This window comes from Maylandia zebra, linkage group LG23 (genome assembly GCF_041146795.1).
Source record: "Maylandia zebra isolate NMK-2024a linkage group LG23, Mzebra_GT3a, whole genome shotgun sequence".
NCBI lineage: Eukaryota > Metazoa > Chordata > Actinopteri > Cichliformes > Cichlidae > Maylandia > Maylandia zebra.
The window spans coordinates 25643324-25661279 of record NC_135188.1 but is presented as its reverse complement, the minus strand read 5'-3'; the positions used below and the strand labels follow the sequence as shown (position 1 = coordinate 25661279).

Sequence of the window (17956 nt, the reverse complement as noted above, 5' to 3'; positions counted from 1 at the left end):
AGTACTCTTTAAAATACCAGAATAGGAAGGATGTAGTAGGTTTATTAGATTGATCAGTATTGCTGAACTATGAAATATTTTGGGTGCAGTGTATTTTTTACACACAGGTATAACAGAATAGCTTTAGTGTTGTTTATTTAAACTTGAGTATGAACTTATACAAAATGCAGCAAGATATTAAAAAAAAGTTTTATTTATTAAAAAACACTATATCGGATTCATATCGGTATCGGCAGATATCCAAATTTATGGTATCGGTATCGGACATAAAAAAGTGGTATCGTGCCATCTCTAGTATGTATATATTTACTGAATCTTCACAGCAATTATAATTGTAAACATGTACAATTGCTGCGAGCCAAAGGCTTAGGTCTCAGACATCTTTAAACTCCTTTTTTTCTACTCTTAGCTGAGTATGATGTCATTGAGAGCAGATATCCATTAGCTCCACCCAACTACTTGTTTCTCAGAGGCAGCCAATCACAAGAACGTTGGCTTAAAGGGAGGTTAGACAGCTGCAATTGTTTATTGGAGACACAAACCAAACTTGAGATGTGGCACCAGAGCCCAATGCAAGATAAATTATTATTTATTTTGGACTTTGATTCATGCAAAGCTACTCTGGCAGAGCCCATGAATTAATAGATGGGGATGGAAATGAGTCAGATAGGCCTGTTTGAAGGCTAGAGAAATATAATGGCTAATTAATAAACTTTCCTGTTTTTATCTAACCAAGACAATTACATTTTTCTAAACTTGAAATCCAAAGCAAACTTCTGTTCTTCTCTTCAGAGCTGGTTAGAGTGGATTGGTGAGCTGATGAGCATTTAATAAAGTATTTTCCAGATAAATTCAGCTAACCACAGGATTGACACTTTCCTCCCACTGGGGGAGAAAAACCGCATTGAGAGAGCCGTGGGTAAAAAGTTCAGAGCACTGTGGGAAGTGCATTAGCTGGAAATGAGAATCTCTCCACCTGAGGTTTCATTACAGACTCCAAACATTTGTCAGTGAGCAGAGGGGGTCTGTTATTGTTTCATAAAAACACTTACTCACTTTTCATGATAATTAGTTTAGTTTTAATACTTTTTGCCTCTCTGTTTGACAAACCTCTGGTTCATTTATTGACATCAAACTGCCTCAAGCGTCTCTAACTTTCACCATTTTCATACTTTGTGAATTGCTTTTTAGAGCCAAAGGTTGTTTTTTTGTTTTTTTATTGAGTCCCTGATTTATTTATTTATTTTTTATGTCTGTCACTGTATAAACACATAAGCTAGCTGGAGTGACTCCTGCTGACCTGCATATTCAAATGCAGATGGCTTCTCTGTGTTGGAGCTCAACAGCCTGCAGTGACTCAACATAAACATCCACAACCCCTGTGACAAACTATGGTTGAGGAATAATAATGACTGTAACTGTGAAAAAGGTAATCACTGTTCATGAACATATGATGCTAAAAATGCAGATATTTTTACACGTCTAGGAATCAGATATTTTGCTTGTACAAGGAATTTAAATGGCCTTATTTCCTGATCTTCATGATGAAGTCATCAAAGTGTAGCAGGGTGACATCGTCACCATAAGGAATCAAATATGAATAAACCTTAAGACAGTTTTGACTTTTACTAATTGTAAAACTGGTACTGAGAGTTGTTGAAAGAACTTTTCTGTCTGTAAGGTCTTTGGCTTCTATTGCTGTTAGCCTGTGTTAGCTGGTGTTAATGTCTGTTATACTGTTAGCTCTTCTTAGCCTCTGTTAGCTCATATAAGCTGCTGTTAGCCACATTTTGTGAAACTGTCTTTTAAATGGATGAAACATTGTTGAGCTTAGACACTTAGAGAAGTAACTCTCATATGATGTGATAATGTAACCAAACTGTTTATCTGAGGGAAAGTTTGACTTTTAGGACACTTGAGCATAACTTTTGTTGACATAAGGTTAGCTGATAACCAACTGTTGTTGTTTGTTTTTTTCAGTGGCTTGGTCTTAGTGTTAGGAACAAATAAGTAAGTAAGTAAGTAAAGTTTATTTATATAGCACCTTTCACAGACATGTGTCACAAAGTGCTTTACAAGAAAGGTAGGAAAACACAATACAGTCATAAATACATCATAAAACCCCCGGTCTAATTAAAAGCTTTTTGAAATATGTCCCTGTAATGCTCTAAAAGTTAAAACTAGAATTTTAAAATGGATCCTAAATCCAATTGGGCTCCCTTGATCAGGCGGGTCAGTAGCCTCGCTGCAGAGTTTTGAACAACCTGTAGACGAGCCAGCCCTTTCTTGTTTAGACAAGTAAACAGGCCGTCACAGTAGTCGAGTCTTGTAGAGACAAAAGCATGTATTATCATCTCGAGTTCACTTGTTGACATGAGGGATCTGAGTTTTGAAATGTTCCTCAAGTGAAAAAAGCAGGTTTTTACTATCTGATTTAAATGTCCCTCCAAAGAAAAAGCTTCATCAAAAATAATGCCTAGGTTTCTAAGGTTATGTTTCTGTGAGGAACCTAAATCATCCAGTCGATGTTTAATAACAGGTATTGTAAGTTTCTGTTTTGGCCGGGTTTAGCTGTAAGCAATTATTGTTCAACCATTGTTTAATGTTAGTTAAACAGTCAATCAGATGAATAGCAAAGGTGGAGTGGTGAACTTGAGCATTTTACTTGTAAGTTTTAATAAATTTATCAAAGAAAGCATGAGTAAACCTTATTTTTTGCCCCAGTTACACAACAAATGGACACTGCGATGCGAAAAGAGTTTTCACACGACGGTGTAGAGTCCTGTGAAAACTTTCTTTTTCATATGACTCTGTATCTGTGATCTGTGACACACTGTGGTGGCAAAATGACATGAAGGCATATAAAGAGTGTGGTAAAATGACTTGAGTGAAATGCTTTATAGTCATGCTTTTGGTAAATATCAGCATGGCAGCAGATAGTCGAATGGAGTCAAAGTGACACAGACAAATAGACAATAGGGTTCAAATCCAGCTGATTGTTGTTTTGTGGGGGTTTTTGTCGCAGCTGCAGCTCAGCTGGTCTGTTACTAATTGTGGCATTTGTGTTAAAGTGTCCTTGAGTCAAACTCTCAGTGTGTGTATGTGGGAGAAAAATATCTGTCACTGAGGATAATAAAAGCCAATTCACAGCTCTCAAACATTGCATCACCCCCACCACCTGAGTTCACTGACTCTTCTCCTCTTCAATCTTTCCCCGGGCCACGTCGCCACCGCCTCCTCATTACATTTTTCAACCGTGTTGCATAAGACTCGGCCCGTGCTACAGCACAACCTTGATCTGCGGTCGAGGGCTGTGTTGTGTCATTGCATCCCTCCACATCCTTGAGCTCCTGTTCAAGTCTAAATGTGGACAATCTCAAAGGCTTGCGTTGTTTAACTGGCTCCGTGACAGAGGGACAGATTGTGTTTGTATCCAGGCTTGGAGAATGAAAAAAAAGAAAAACCAAAGAAGAAGCAGAATGTAAATAGCAGCTATAGATGGCAGAGCTGAAGAGGAGGGACTCTGGCAATGTGATAGCTAAATTATTGCATTGGTTGTAAATTAGATAACTAAAAACACCCATAACACCTTTCCGGAGACTTGCTGAGAGTGACAGAAGGTGAGAGGAAGAAAGACAGACAGAAGGACAGAGGTGGAGGGGGACGGTGAGAGACGGTCCTCCTGCTCTGGCTGTAAAACACAGACTCACCTCCTGCTGTGTCCTTCCCTTCCACAGAGAGATAATACTAATGGCTAGTCTTGTGGCCTGTGGCTTTTCATAATGGGCTGTGGATGTTTAGTCCTCTACCACACACACGTACACACACGTTGATGTATGTGTAGAAGCAAGCAAGAAGCTGGTGTACGGCTAACTGCTGTTGTTTTTTCGGGTAATTATTGTAATTCTATTAAGTTAATTCAATGATACACCTACCTGAGAACCAATTTTAGTAAATAAATCATTGTTACAATATAATTTATAGTGTGTGTTATGGGAAGTGGCAGTGCAAAGAATGTCAGCGACTGCAAATGACACATCTTTAGTAGTTGCTGATTGGTGCTGAAATGAGATCATCAGTCATGTTTAAGGTCTTTTATAGCCTTTGGTATCACTACCTGCTAATGTAGAGGCTGCAAACAGAAGCATCCTTCACCTGATCTGTAATTTTAGGTCCAGTATTCCAGTATCACCAGTGTGTGAATGTGTGTGTGAATGATTGCGTATAGTGTAAAGCGCTTTGGGGTCCTTAGGACCAAGTAAAACGCTATACAAATACAGACCATTTACCATTTTACCATTTTACTGGAAAACCAAAATAATCCTAGTTTGTGACTTTAAAAAGAAATGTTTTCACCCAGTTGGGCTCTTCCATTAGTACCATCACTGAAAATAGGATTTGTGGAGTGAAGATTCGCTTACTGTATGTTGCAAATATACCAGCAATCGTCAGCTGTTGGACAAAAAAAAATGACCATATCACCAAAGTCTTTTGGAGAGAACTTTGGTCTAAATGTTATTTTGGTGTCATGACTATACAGTTGTGGTGAGAAGTTTATATCTGTTTATTATGGGCATGAATGAAATGATATTTTTTTTAATGATTTCTTTGAACTTCTCTTTTTCCAGAGTGGAATGATTGCACAGCATGCAATTTAATAACAAGAAGCAGGTGCATAACTTTGAATTTATTTAGGATTTTCTGTAATCCACACCGATCAAATGTATACAGTCAGCCACACTAATGTTTGGTGAAATGTCCCTTAGCACATTGACCCTCAACCAGAAACTTTTGGTAGCCATCAACAAGCTTCCGGCATAATTCTGGCTGAAATTTGGCTGCTCTTCTTGGCACAATTGGTAGAGTTCATTTCAACTGGATGGTTTCCTGACACAGACGGACTCTTACGTTTTCCTGACTTTTAAGTGTAGTCCGCAAATTTTCAAATTTTCATGATGCTACCAACATCATGCTTAACAGCTGGCACAGGTTAGGTTTTAAAGCCTCATCTTTACTTTTTCAAACATACCTCTTGTCAATTTGGCCAAAGAGCTCAATCTTTGTCTTGTCTGAACATAAAACTTTGCTGCATAAGGCATTTGGCTCTACTCTGAGCCCCTACTGGATGAGAGCCCTTAGAGTCTTCTGAGGAATCTAATTTCTGTCACTCGTATCCGTCATCTTTTTCTGTCAGTCACTACCCGGGGGTCGTAAAGCAGGATAGGAATATAGATCAACCCAGAGTGGTCACGCCATCCATTTCCAGCTTATTCTATGATATTTATAGTTTTATTTATTGAATCACTTTGAATATTTTCTCCACTTTATAGATAGATAAAATGTTTCTTCTTCTTCTTTAGATTTAGACATATGTCAGCATGAAGACAGTATGCGTATGTAACATGAGGATTTAGGTGTGGTAGTCTTGTTTTGGGAACAATACTCTTGATCTTTTCAGCAGTTTGAACTTAAAAAAATTAGTTATTTTCATCCATCCTTCCTGTGTTTGCTCTGGGGGTACGTGCTCTAAGCAATCAGGAAGAAGATTTGGACGTGTTTGTTTTGCTCTGGTTTCCTGATGAGGCTGAGATTACATATTATTCTAATGATATTCAGAACTTGTTTGGCAGCGACTGAACTCAAGAAGCTGCAATCTCACAGCTTAATTTTTTTTCTGTTATTATTATGGTTGAAGTGTTTGCTTTATTTTCACTCAATTTGTCAACCGTGTCTCGAACTGCTTTTATTAGTGTCCTTCATGCTGTTAAATTAGGGCCGAGCAGCTACTGAAGCCTAACAAAGTTATAAGAGGAGAGAAAAGGAAATAAGTCAGGTTGTCAAGGAAGCAATTTCCATCATGTGTGAATTACACCCACAACATCTCCAGGAGCGGCAGTAAATTCAAGCCCAGGCCTCGCTCGTCTGCGCTGTCTCTGGGCTCTCATCGCACCTGATCGACATTAGATTTACACCACGCTGCATGTCAGGCAGCAATTTCCCAAATTTATCATCAATCTCAACAAAACAACTAATGGGGCAGGCGACTCTGTAGGTCTGAAAAATTAATTACCACCAAAAACCCACAGTGCAGCGTTTGCCAGAGCGAACAGCTAACTGCTAACTTTATAAACGTGTTCATTATTTTACATCACTACCATCTATACGTCCTCCTCCTCACTAAACCTGCTCTGTCGGTTTGAATGTGCACCTGTTTATCTGCATTTGTGGTGTATTATTGTAATGTATGGACAACTTGTGTGTTTTTGAGCTGAGGATGAAGAAAACATCCAGCTGCTTATGCAACAGAGCGATAACGTGTGTGTGTGTGTGTGTGTGTGTGTGTGTGTGTGTGTTTGTGTGTGTGCGCGCGCGCGCGCAATCACTTATGGGTGAGTGCTGCTCAGCTTGTCATACATGATTGCTAATGAGGTTTGGACAAACGAGACTACATCCTTAGTAGAGACTCACATGAGTAAAACATGATTACATAATATAAATAATGTGAGAACAATACTGCACATCCTCTATAAGAGTTCAGGTCGATCGCTGTTACTGGAGCACAGAGACTTCCAGTGGATAAGGGGGCTTCAAGACATGGGCAAAATGGATATGTGGACACCTCAGCATTAAACTTTTATTCTATATCATGTTGAAAATAAGCAGCTACCTCCGGAGTTGAAAATAGATGCAAAAGCTGCAGTTCCTCCAGTGTCCACTTGAGGGTGTCTTGAAAAGTGAGTCAGTCTATGGGGACTATGTTTACAGTCAAAAAAAGGTTTTGATCTCTGTTAGATAATTTCCTTATTTAAATATATGTGATTAATTTTTATTCCATGTTTCACTTCAAAAAGTTACAGTAAGTATTTTTTTAGGTTATTTAATATTAAAAAAACCCATTGTACTCATAAATACACACTGATGAGTATTTCATTGCATCTTCCAGCAAACTGATTCATTCTCATAAACTCAGAATAAATCCATTCAGAATATGTAGGTTTGTGGAGATGAACATCACCATTTTCTGCTAATCACACTTTATATATGTGGCTAGAAACCAGACACATATATGTAGTACACCTTATCAGCATTACAAAGTGTTTCCCACACACTTTTAAGTTTTCAATTTGAAATGGAATGGTTAATAAAACACACCTTTTGAATGCACACTGCAATTTGCTGTCATCTAGTGGTGAGATATTACACAGTGTACCCTTTAAACTTTAAAGGGTACAAATAAAATCTACCTGAACAAAACAAACAGAGCTACCTTGTGGTGATGCCCTTGTGGTGATGCCCGTAGGTAGATTTTATTTGTACTTGTATTTGTACTTGTACTTATTTGAACTTCTGGGGCAGCTGGGGGTGGATTCCAACTGTTGGTAGCTTCCAGCCAAGTCTTATTTGCTTCCTCATATTTAGATGTTGGCCAATATGGTGGTGGAGTGGTGATCACGATTACTTCACAGCAATAAGGTCCTGGGCTCCAATCTACTCACCAACTGGAGCCTCTCTACATCGAGTGTGCTTGGGAATTTTCTGGGTCCTCTGGCTTCCTCCCACACTCCAAAGATGTACATGTTAGGTTAACTGGAGATTCTAAATTGACTGAGAACATGAATGGTTTTTATCTCTCTGTTTTAGCCCTGTGACAGACAGGTTATCTGTCCACAGTGTACCCTGCCTCTCGCTCCATGACAGCTGGGATAGGCTCCAGCCCCCTTGCAGTCCTGAATTGTATAAGCAGTTTAAAAAGTGGATGGCTGTTAAGGTGGTTTCTTTTGGAGATTAGAGTCCAGGCAGACCTTTGACGTCATCGCTGCTGGGTTTTTGTGACGCAGGAAACTAGCCTCTAATTCAACATGGAGAATATTCGTAATGAGGGGTTGTTCTCAAAGCACTTCTTCTTGAATATATACGAACTCCTGCCATTTTCTTCTTTCTCTAAAATTTAAAAGGACAAGGGAAGGTCAGTGATGACCAGTGACTGCTAGCTTGCGCTGTTGGTATATATTTCTTTAAACAATAAGCTCTAAAATATCTTTATGAATTACTTTTTAGTCATTATCAGGTGAAACATGCCATGCAAGTTGTATATATATATAATTCAATAAATATCAGCCCATTTAAATACTGAATTTGACTTCATGGGGAAAATATCTGGTTGTTTGCATGCTAAATGCTACTTAGTGATCCACAGCAAGTTGTTAAAAGTGTGGTTTTTTTGTCATAAGTGTTTTCAGGCCCATCTTTGCCCACTATTAGTAACAAAGAGGTAACAAAAGCAGTAAGTTTCCAGCACCAAAACAAAGAGGTGAGCAGCAGAGGCTCAGTAAATAGAGCAGATCATCAACTAATCAGAAAGTCAGTGGTTGAAAAAATTATCCAGCTCCTCTAGTCTGTATGTTAAAGGTGAGTTCAATGTAGCTGCACAGTGTGTTCATTTTCCAGCTTTGGCATTTTTCTTTTCAAAAAACAGAGATAATTGTAGCCACTTGCAGTTGGATCAAACCAGCAATATTACGTATTTATGCTAAAAATGGCTGCATCTATTCGTGTGTTTTTCTTCTCTAACAATGTGAATGCACATTAGCTTTTTTACGCTGCATTAGAGTACATTCAGCCAGAAAGCTGCCTCTGCTCGTATAGCAGTGAGTGAGTGATTGCCGCTCCTGCAATCAGCCACAAATTCACTCTAAATGAGTTTCAGGAGCTTGTGAAGAGGGAAGGCGAGGGAGGCACAGCTGCTTCTGGTTCAGTGTGGTTAACATGTGAAGCAGAGTGATTTTTCAAGAAATTCAAATCAGAAGTTTACACCATTTTTATTCTGACAGAAACAGACTAAACTTCGAGTAAGAGCTTTTTTTAAAATTCTTTATTAATTCAGGCTGTCATCAGTTCACTTCATCTCTCCATAAAAGTAAAACACAGTTGTCATCATTTAAACTTGTGACTTGTCAAAACTCAAATGATCGATTAAAGTACATTTTAAATTAAATTTTATTCCAGATGTAGACGATAGGGACCAGGTCAGCTACCACTCAGCAGAGGCGGAGCCAGACATTTGAAACACCCGGGGCTTAGCCCAAAAGGGTAGTATGCATGTGGGATTTTTTTTTTTTTCCCCTTGGGGCGGGGGGGGGGGTTAGAAATGACTGAAAGATTAATTGGCTCTGTTTTGAGTTTTGTTCAAAAAAGAATGACTTCATATAGGGAAAAATATATATCACATGTGCAGGACACCTTAAACTAGTTTTTTAATTAAGCAGCAAGGCAGAACAAGGTCGGGGCTGTATCAAGACACGAGGACTAAACCCCAATTCAACCAGACCCAGAACTGATCCAGAATTAAAACAGGACTACAACAGTTCAAAATCAGGACTACTGAGGACTTAACCATGACAGAACCAGAATCAGAACTAGATGATAGTAGCACTAAAAATCATCATAGACCTGCACTACACTTATTTTTTAATTTTACCAAAGTACAATATTTAGATTGAGAAAAGTTTATATAATTATTTAGCCTTGTTGTGCAAACAAGCCTGCATAACTTAATAAATATAGAATTTGAAAAATAACAAACCTAAAAAGAAACACTCGGTACGAGATACATGAGTACCTGTGATACGGTGATACTGGTGGTAAACAACCATTTGACTAACATGTGTGTCTCACCTGCTCTTGTTCATCTCTGTTCTGTCCCCATTCTCCTCTCTGTCTCTTTGTGCTGACAATCAAGCCAAACACCAACATCATCAAATATACAGTTGAAACCAGATATTTACAAACTCTTCAGATCAAAACAAACACTTTTTTAATTGTAACATCAAATCAGACTAAATGTTTATTTTTTTTAGATTGATAAATATAAAAACATATTTGTTAACTTTAAGAGTAAAGAGAGAAACTATCTGTATTTCTTAATTGCAAATGGCACCAAATTGTATTCAAACTGAGCCACACTTATGGAGCTCCACAGTTCTGTTCCTGGTGTTTTGGTTGACATCTCTTGATTTTCCCATGTCAAAGAAACAGGCTCTGTGTTTTGCCTTATATGCATCCACAGCTGTGCCACCAGTTTACTCACATGGACTCTACCAACCTATCAGAAGCTTCTTCAGCTCAGAATGGAGTCGTCTGGAGTTTTCTTATTAATTAACAATAAACTTAGTGTACATGTACTCCTAAATTTGATGAAAGTGATAAAAAACAGAAAGCTCTGTCTCTCTTTATTCTGACATTTAACTAATTCAAAATATATTTCAATATTTATCTAAAACAAGTTTACTCTAAATTGATGTTGTACAGTAAAAATGTTTTACGTTTTCTCCCTAAAGTGTATGTAAATATCTGGTTACAAATGTGAATATCCTGCTGTGTACTGAAATCCCTCTTGTTTTGCATAGAAATATACTGAACAACATACAAAGCATAATATATAAAATAACATTTACCTGAGTTTTTTCTTTGAAAGAACCCTCTAATGTCCATTCTTATATTTCAGTACATAACTGAAACCGAATTAGTCGGGGAGGGTAAGAACTGAAAATATGAAATAAACACACGTAAGCTAAGACTCTCTAAAAAAAAATAGCATTTGTTCGGCTTTTCATTTCGCCATTTGTTGATTCACTTGAAGAGCAAGTAACGTAATATTGGTCAAGTGATCAGTTTGATATCAATCTTTCGTGATACACCGTCATATTTACATTATTTGTACGGTACGAATGATTTGCTTTGGTACCTGGTCAAACTTAAGCTCTCCTTAGAATGGCTGGCTCAGTCTCTCCAACAGCGCACTCACGGGCAGCAGCTGCCCCGCCCCCTCGCTCAGTCGCTTAGTGCCTGAGCTTGGATCATACCAATATCAGGGGGGGATTCACGCACAGTCGTAAATTCCCACAGTGTGCACTATGTGCTTCGAATATTGTGTGTACTTTTTGTTTTATACAGTTGTCAGCCAGGCATCTAACTATGAAAAAATTACACTCCAAAATACCCCGGGCTTCTGACAAAACAACCCGGGCTTAAGCCCAGTAAGCCACCCCCACGCTCCGCCCCTGCCACTCAGAGGCAGTTCCTGTCTTGATATAATTACTTTGGTGCCTCAAGATGGGAAGTTAAGTTGGTCAAGTTGGGAATTACATGCAATACTTTAAAACTGTCAGTACTGTTTGTGGCATTACAGCTATTAATTGTAATAAACTGGTGAAATTTGCAAATCTGCTACTGTCTACATAGACAGAAGGTCAACCAGAATCTCACACACTCAAAAAAAATATGCCCCAAATTGCTGACTTGAACTAATTTAATTACATGTAATATTTGTGTGTGATTTTGTCACAGAAGTCCAAAGTAATGTTAAAATTAATGGAATCTGATCAAGGGAAATTTACTTGATTGTTATATATGTAGTTATATGTAGTTCAGAGTTGCACTCAGACTGATTGCAACATGTTGGCATGTTGGAGACAGGTTGCCTCTCACAAAGTGAAGTATGCAACTATTCAGAAGGTGAATGTGTTGCACGCTCTCAGGCAACCACTATTTTTGTTTTCCTAGTTTCAAAGAGGTTGCCGTCCTGTTTTGACTCCATGGTCATCTCAGTCACAGAACACAGAATCCACTTTAAGGGCACAAAATCATCATCAACCAGCAAACTTCTGAGGGAAACTTTGTCTTTAATGCATTTTGAATGAATCGCTGGTTCTTTACAGAGTAATGAATACATGGAAAATGTACATTTTAGTCCTCTGTACACTAACGATCCAAGAAAGTCTGTAAGACTAGAAGTTCAGTCAAAGTTTTTTTTCACTGAACATCTTCTCATACTCCTTCCCGATGCCGTCAGCTGGGACAGCCACATTTATAAAAACTGCCTTTTTTTTCTCCCGTGTCTGACGTATCTTTCTTTGGTTGGTTGGCCAGCAGCGGCTTATCTGTCTGGAACTTGAGGTCCCACAGGACTTGAGCGCTGGAGTGGAGTGTCCCAGTGGGACTTGTGAGCTTTTAACGAGCACAAATGTTCCTGTACACTATTACACAATTACTGTCATGAGCAGCTGGACTGTCCCAGAGCTTCTTTGCACACGTGCACCTTCAGTGCTGCCTCTGTGACACTTACTGTGCTCAGGGCATGAGTTTGCAGCCATGATCAGAACACTTGCCTTTTCTTGCCCCACTGGTAGGACTTCTTGAAGTCAGCCTCATCCTTTATCTGTTGATGGTACATGAAGAGGTTTGGTCTTCGTGGTGTTACCACTTACCCCTCATCACTTGTCTTCTTGTCCACATGTTCTTGTTGTCTTGGTTCTGCACTTTGTCTGGAACCCTCCACATATTGAGTCTAAAATTTTTCTGGTAATTTAAATTTTTTTTAGCAAGATAACAGACAATCACATGAACTGAACTTGGGCTTTATTGTGGTATCTTGTGGTCTGTATCTAATTCTGAGTGTACTGTTTTTTTAAAAACATGTTTTCCTGGCTCTTTTATGTCTTACGTATTTTTCTCTCCATTATCAGATTCACAGGTGGTTTACAGGAACCGGGATGGAGATGTCATCAAGTTTGACTTTGACCTGAATGACACGCACGTTCTCCTCAGCAACAGCATATTTGTGAGTGTTTTTACACTTTCTTTATTTAAACATATTAAATATTCCAATACACGCCCATGCGCCTGAGCTGTTATATTCTATGAATGCCATTTTACTTCACTGTTAGGTGATTGCCAAGGAATGTGATGTGTGAATATACATACTAGTGCAGGGGTCAGAAACCTTTAACACCCAAAGAGCCATTGGACCCGGGTTCCACACAAAGGAAAACACTGGGAGCCGCAGATACTTTTTGACATCTAACATGAAGATAACACTGTATATATTGTTTTTTACCTTTATGCTTTGTGTGAACAACTAAGGTGTGTTGCTTATGAAATTCATGAAGTGCTACAGAGAAAATTACATTTTATTCATGTAATTAACACATTTTGAACTCTTAAAGAAATATAACCAAAGGAAAGACACCCAGCTGAACTAAAATGATCCAGCAAACAAAAACTGTTGTGAGCCGCCACCCTTATATCGCCTTTGGGCTTTTGGAGCCTTGACCTGACTTTTAAAAAATAATTGGAAAAAAAGCACTATGCTGCTAAAAGATGAAAAATAGATATTTGCAAAATTCTGCCTAAATATGTATTTTACCTGGTTAATGTGTGTGGCGGGGCGTGGTCTGCAGCGCCGCTTAGGGGAGGCGGACGCACCTGAGCGGCACCCGCAATCACGCCTCGCCACCTTAACGTCTGTGCTCTCTATGCTGTTGTGTTGGTGTGTGTCGGGCTGTGAGCTACAAAGCTACAGCCGGCTGTATACGTACAGCAACCGTGTGTGAAAAGTGGTCAATAAAGAGATGCTGAAAAGCATGTTCATGCAAATATCGTCGGGTCTGCCATGATATGTTTACAATGGGACTTATTTTGAGCGATGAAAAAATAATAGAATATAATTTTATTTTTATATTTCAACATCACAATAATCTTCCAATTTAGAACTACAAGTTAAAAAATGAACTAACACAAAAAATACACTTCAGCTAAATACTTCTAAGTTATTTTCCCAAACCACGCGGAGCCGCAGTATAAGGACTAAAGAGCCGCATGCAGCTCCGGAGCCGCAGGTTGCTGACCTCTGTATAGTGTATAGAGTAGGGCTGCTCGATTATGGCAAAAATGCTAATCACGATTATTTTCACTGAAATTGAGATCTCGATTATTTGACGATATTTATTTAACAATAACAATGTGTTGAATAATGACTTTAAAGATTGTCAAAAAATAATTTAAAATAGTGTGCAAATACTGATAACAGTGCAAATGTTTGCAATATAAAAAATAAATGAAAAATGTAAACATCTATGTTTAGTGAACTTCAAAATACTGCACAATATTTATGCATACAAATCAAGGCAAGCTGTGTAGCCACACAATGCACAATTGCATCAAACTGACATTGAGGTATGTCAACTAAAGTTGCTGCTCCTTCATTCTTTGATCGTATGTCACTTTGTGAGCGGTCTTCACACTATGTCTACTTGATCCACGTCTGACTCCGTGAACCCATAATGTTTCCACACCACTGAAGTTTTTTTTACCTCTCTTTTCAACCAACGGCAGTCACTCTCCTCCCCAAATAACTTCTGCTTAGCTTTCCGAGCTTCCCTCGGGTCCTCTTAATTGTTGTGACGCGTGTTCGAATCGCAGAGAGGTGCGCTCGTTTTACCACACAGAGCAGTGCGAGAGTAAAGCACGAGGGAGGTGCTAATAACTGTTTACAACTTGCATAGTTCCCATTTCTGTATAACTGTATATCTCAGATTTCTGTAAAGTTATTTATTTTATATTCTGTATAGTTTTTCATATTTATATCCTGTTCATATCCTGTACATAGCTTGTACTCACTACAGCCTGTACATACTTATAGTTATAGAATATTCACAACATACTTCATACCGTGTACATTATAACATACCATAATAGACCCATTTCTGTAATATACTTACATATCTATATTATTGCTAATATATATATTGTAATATATCTATATCACTAAAGCACTTCTGGATGGATGCAAACTGCATTTCGTTGCCCTGTACCTGTGCATGTGCAATGACAATAAAGTTGAATTCTATTCTATTCTATTCTAATAATCAGCTCAGTCATTTTTAATGATCGTTGAAAGCCCAGATCGTAATTTAGATTAAAATTTGATTAATTGAGCAGCCCTACCCAATAGTTATGTTTTGTGGACATAAAGGAGATAATTTCATTAATTTGAAATGATATAATGGTTTTAGAAGGTGTTCTAGATGTGTAAAAGCTACAAAAGGGTAATTTTAGTATGTTGGTAGGGTTAGTAATATCTGATTTAGATAAGAACCTAATATTCAAGTTTTGGGGATATAAATTAGATGTTAATGTTACAAAATTAAAACGATATAATGGTTTTTAAAAGACTATAAATGGCACATTTTAGCCTAATGCTAGGTGGTTGCTTTGCAGAATGATACCATCTTAATATCAGATGTAGCTGAAAGCCTTCAGGGGTCAAAGATGTACCTCTATACAAAGTTTGATTACTCAACCTCTGATCATGCACACGTTAAAACACAAATATCATCTTTTAGGACTTAAAGAAAACAGAATTACAGAATTGGCACAGTAAATTGGACACTGGCCTTGCGATCTTACTTCTGTCTAGTGCTCATCACAAAGCTTTCTCTTCTACTGTCTGGCTGCTGGGTCCCCAGAGGCTGCAGGAAACAAGTCTCATCCCTGCTTTATCTGCACAATAAAAATACAGTAGCCTCCTGGTGAAGACGCTGGTTGCCCGGCTGTCTGCACTGCGGACAAACTCAAACCTCTCTTTAAGGTTGATCCTCACCTCAACTTACCTGGAAAAGAGGATTTGACGTGTGAATTATAATTTTAGATAATTCTCTAAAACCTGATGCGAGCACACAAATGAACATTCATCATGAGTTGTCACACATGTATTACTTCCAGGAATTTTAAATTATTCCAGTGCAGGGCTAAATTGGCTGCTTTCTAATTGCATCATTATAATCCTGTTGGTGTTCCATCATCACAATCATAAACCATTTATTCTCAGCCGCGCTGTCACTGGGAAGCATGTTTCTACATCAACATGCTTAAATGAGTAGCTCCATGATGAAATCAAAAGACAGAGGTGGCCTCGGTGATGAGAAGTCATAGTCTTGACCCATGCTCGATAGCTGCATAGACAAACAGCTTCAGCATCTAAACCGAGCACTGGCCTGTCTTGCTGCACAGCTTCCCTCGGTCAGCTGTGCACCTAATTTTTTGCAAATAATTGCAAAAACGACACATAAGGCAAAAAGTGGCACTAGAAGTGATGCATGCTGTTTAATTTTTAAGCCTGCCTAATTATTCAGACTCTGCAAAATTTTGAAATGCTGTCTATAAAATGTTGGTCTACCACTTCGTATACCAGAAATGTCACAACCTGCTGAGGTTCCCGTGTGGTTTTGTGACCTTTATCTGCCACATTAGCTTCTGCCTGGTGCATTAGTTTTCTTTTCTTTTTTTCATCATTGTCCTGGGGCAAAACCTGGAAAAAAGCTGGGGTGAAAATAGAACAGCAACCTCCAGATTTTACCTCAACTAGGAAAAATCAGAATCAGAATTTGACGCTTGACCATAAAACCCAACACCCTCCTGTTGGTGGCTCAGCTCTCAGCAACTTAATTCTTCCAGCCCTTCTCCTCCCTTTGATACCAGCAAGAGGCTCTTTCTGCTGCTTCCCTAATCCTGCACACAGCTGTCTTCAATTCATTCCCTTTTTACCCCACTTCTACAGAAAACAGCTGTGCTTGCCACCCTCTCTGTCTGCACTCTTTGATAATGTCTTGGTATTTATTTATTTTAGGGTTTTCCTTTCCTGAGCCTCATCACAGCCTTCTTCCAGTGGCACAGTAAAGTCCATAAAGATGACCTTCTTAACCTGGTCTGATCGTGCTGGCAGAGGTCTGAAAACAGCTGTGTGTTCGGCTGATAGAGTTTGGGAGGTTGAGCAAACAAGAATGGGAGAAACTTCCCAAAAATAGGTGTTCCAAGCTTGTAGCATCAAAAGTCTTGAATACCTATATACATATTTTGTTTTTTTTTAATTTTGAATGAAGTTGCAAAAAATTTCAAGCTAACTTTTGTGACTTTGTCATCATGGGTTATTGTGATTGGAATTTTGAGGTACAAAATGAATTGAATCCATTTTGGAATACAGCTGTAACATGACAAAATGGGAAAGAGGTGAAGCGTTGTAGACTTCAGTGAAGCATCACAATAAGAGCAGAGTCCCAACATTGGTAGGAAGTAGGACAGCAGCCTGGCAGTTGTGGAGATGAAGCAAGTGGAGAGTTGGGTCAAATGGTGAAATATATATCTGACCTATGGAACTTATGTTTAAGCTAAAAAACAAATACAGAACTTAATCGATTTAGGAGGAAGTTTATCTATTAACACTTGGTAACTAACCTTATCAGGATGCAATATTGCCGCACAATACCAGTGCTCAATCAATTTTTTTCGCCCCACTCCTACCAGTTGTCCATTCCTGCCTCCTGAGTGCTTGAGCTCTCTGTTATCTTTTTTTTTGCTATTGTTTGCTTGCTTGATATAAATGTGGACTGAGCAAAAAAACATAAAAAAAAATCTTCTCCTCTTCTTCTATTTCTTTTTTTTCAATCAGGTTTCTTTCAAGGTGGCAAAGTACTCCCTGTCTGCAGATCTAAAGTATGCACTCTTTGCCTATGACGTCAAACGGGTGAGTTTTACATTAAAATGCATCCACAACCCACTATGATAAATCAAAATCCCCTGAACATCACATAAAAAAGAGCAAACAGAACAGATGGTGCATTTTTTATTTGCTTCCTCGTGAGCACACACCCTACGGCAGGAGTTCATCCTCACTGTCACAAACCTTTTGTTTCATTTCCAGCCAGGACGGTACTGACACTGCTTTCATTCACTTATATGCATGCAGCAACCTGATGTTTTTATTCCTAATCATGCTGTTTTGTTCTCAGACAAACTGTTTTTCAAACCCATAAAAAAATGGAAGCGACATAAATTAAAAGCATTCACTTTAGACTGAGCATACACCAGCTGATTGCAAAACACAATACTTACCGCGCTGCACGCGCCCACCGTTTCTCTGTGAGTATAAAGAGCTGCACCTGTGCTGAGCAGGTGTGTGTTTATTTGCGGTGAGGCTGTGTGCCTCTGCCCTTCCTGTGCATTTTCACTCTGTCTCTCAGTATTTTTGTGTTTTTCTGTTTGTTAGCGGTCAGTCATCCACCACGAAGCTCTCCTCCCCTCACAGGTTTTCCATTGATTTTTAGATTTGTTTGCAAACCGA

At 38.7% G+C, this 17956-nt stretch overlaps 1 protein-coding gene across 2 annotated transcripts in view; it reads left to right on the top strand.

Moving 5' to 3' along the window:
- The window catches only part of LOC101486410 (inactive dipeptidyl peptidase 10), an 85546-nt gene that overhangs the window by 31449 nt on the left and 36141 nt on the right, over window positions 1–17956 (top strand). For both annotated transcript variants that reach the window (XM_076880105.1, XM_076880104.1), the window contains exons 4-5: window positions 12525–12619; window positions 17285–17359. In XM_076880105.1, coding sequence (XP_076736220.1) covers window positions 12525–12619; window positions 17285–17359 — 170 coding nt within the window. The remainder of the gene's footprint in view (window positions 1–12524; window positions 12620–17284; window positions 17360–17956) is intronic.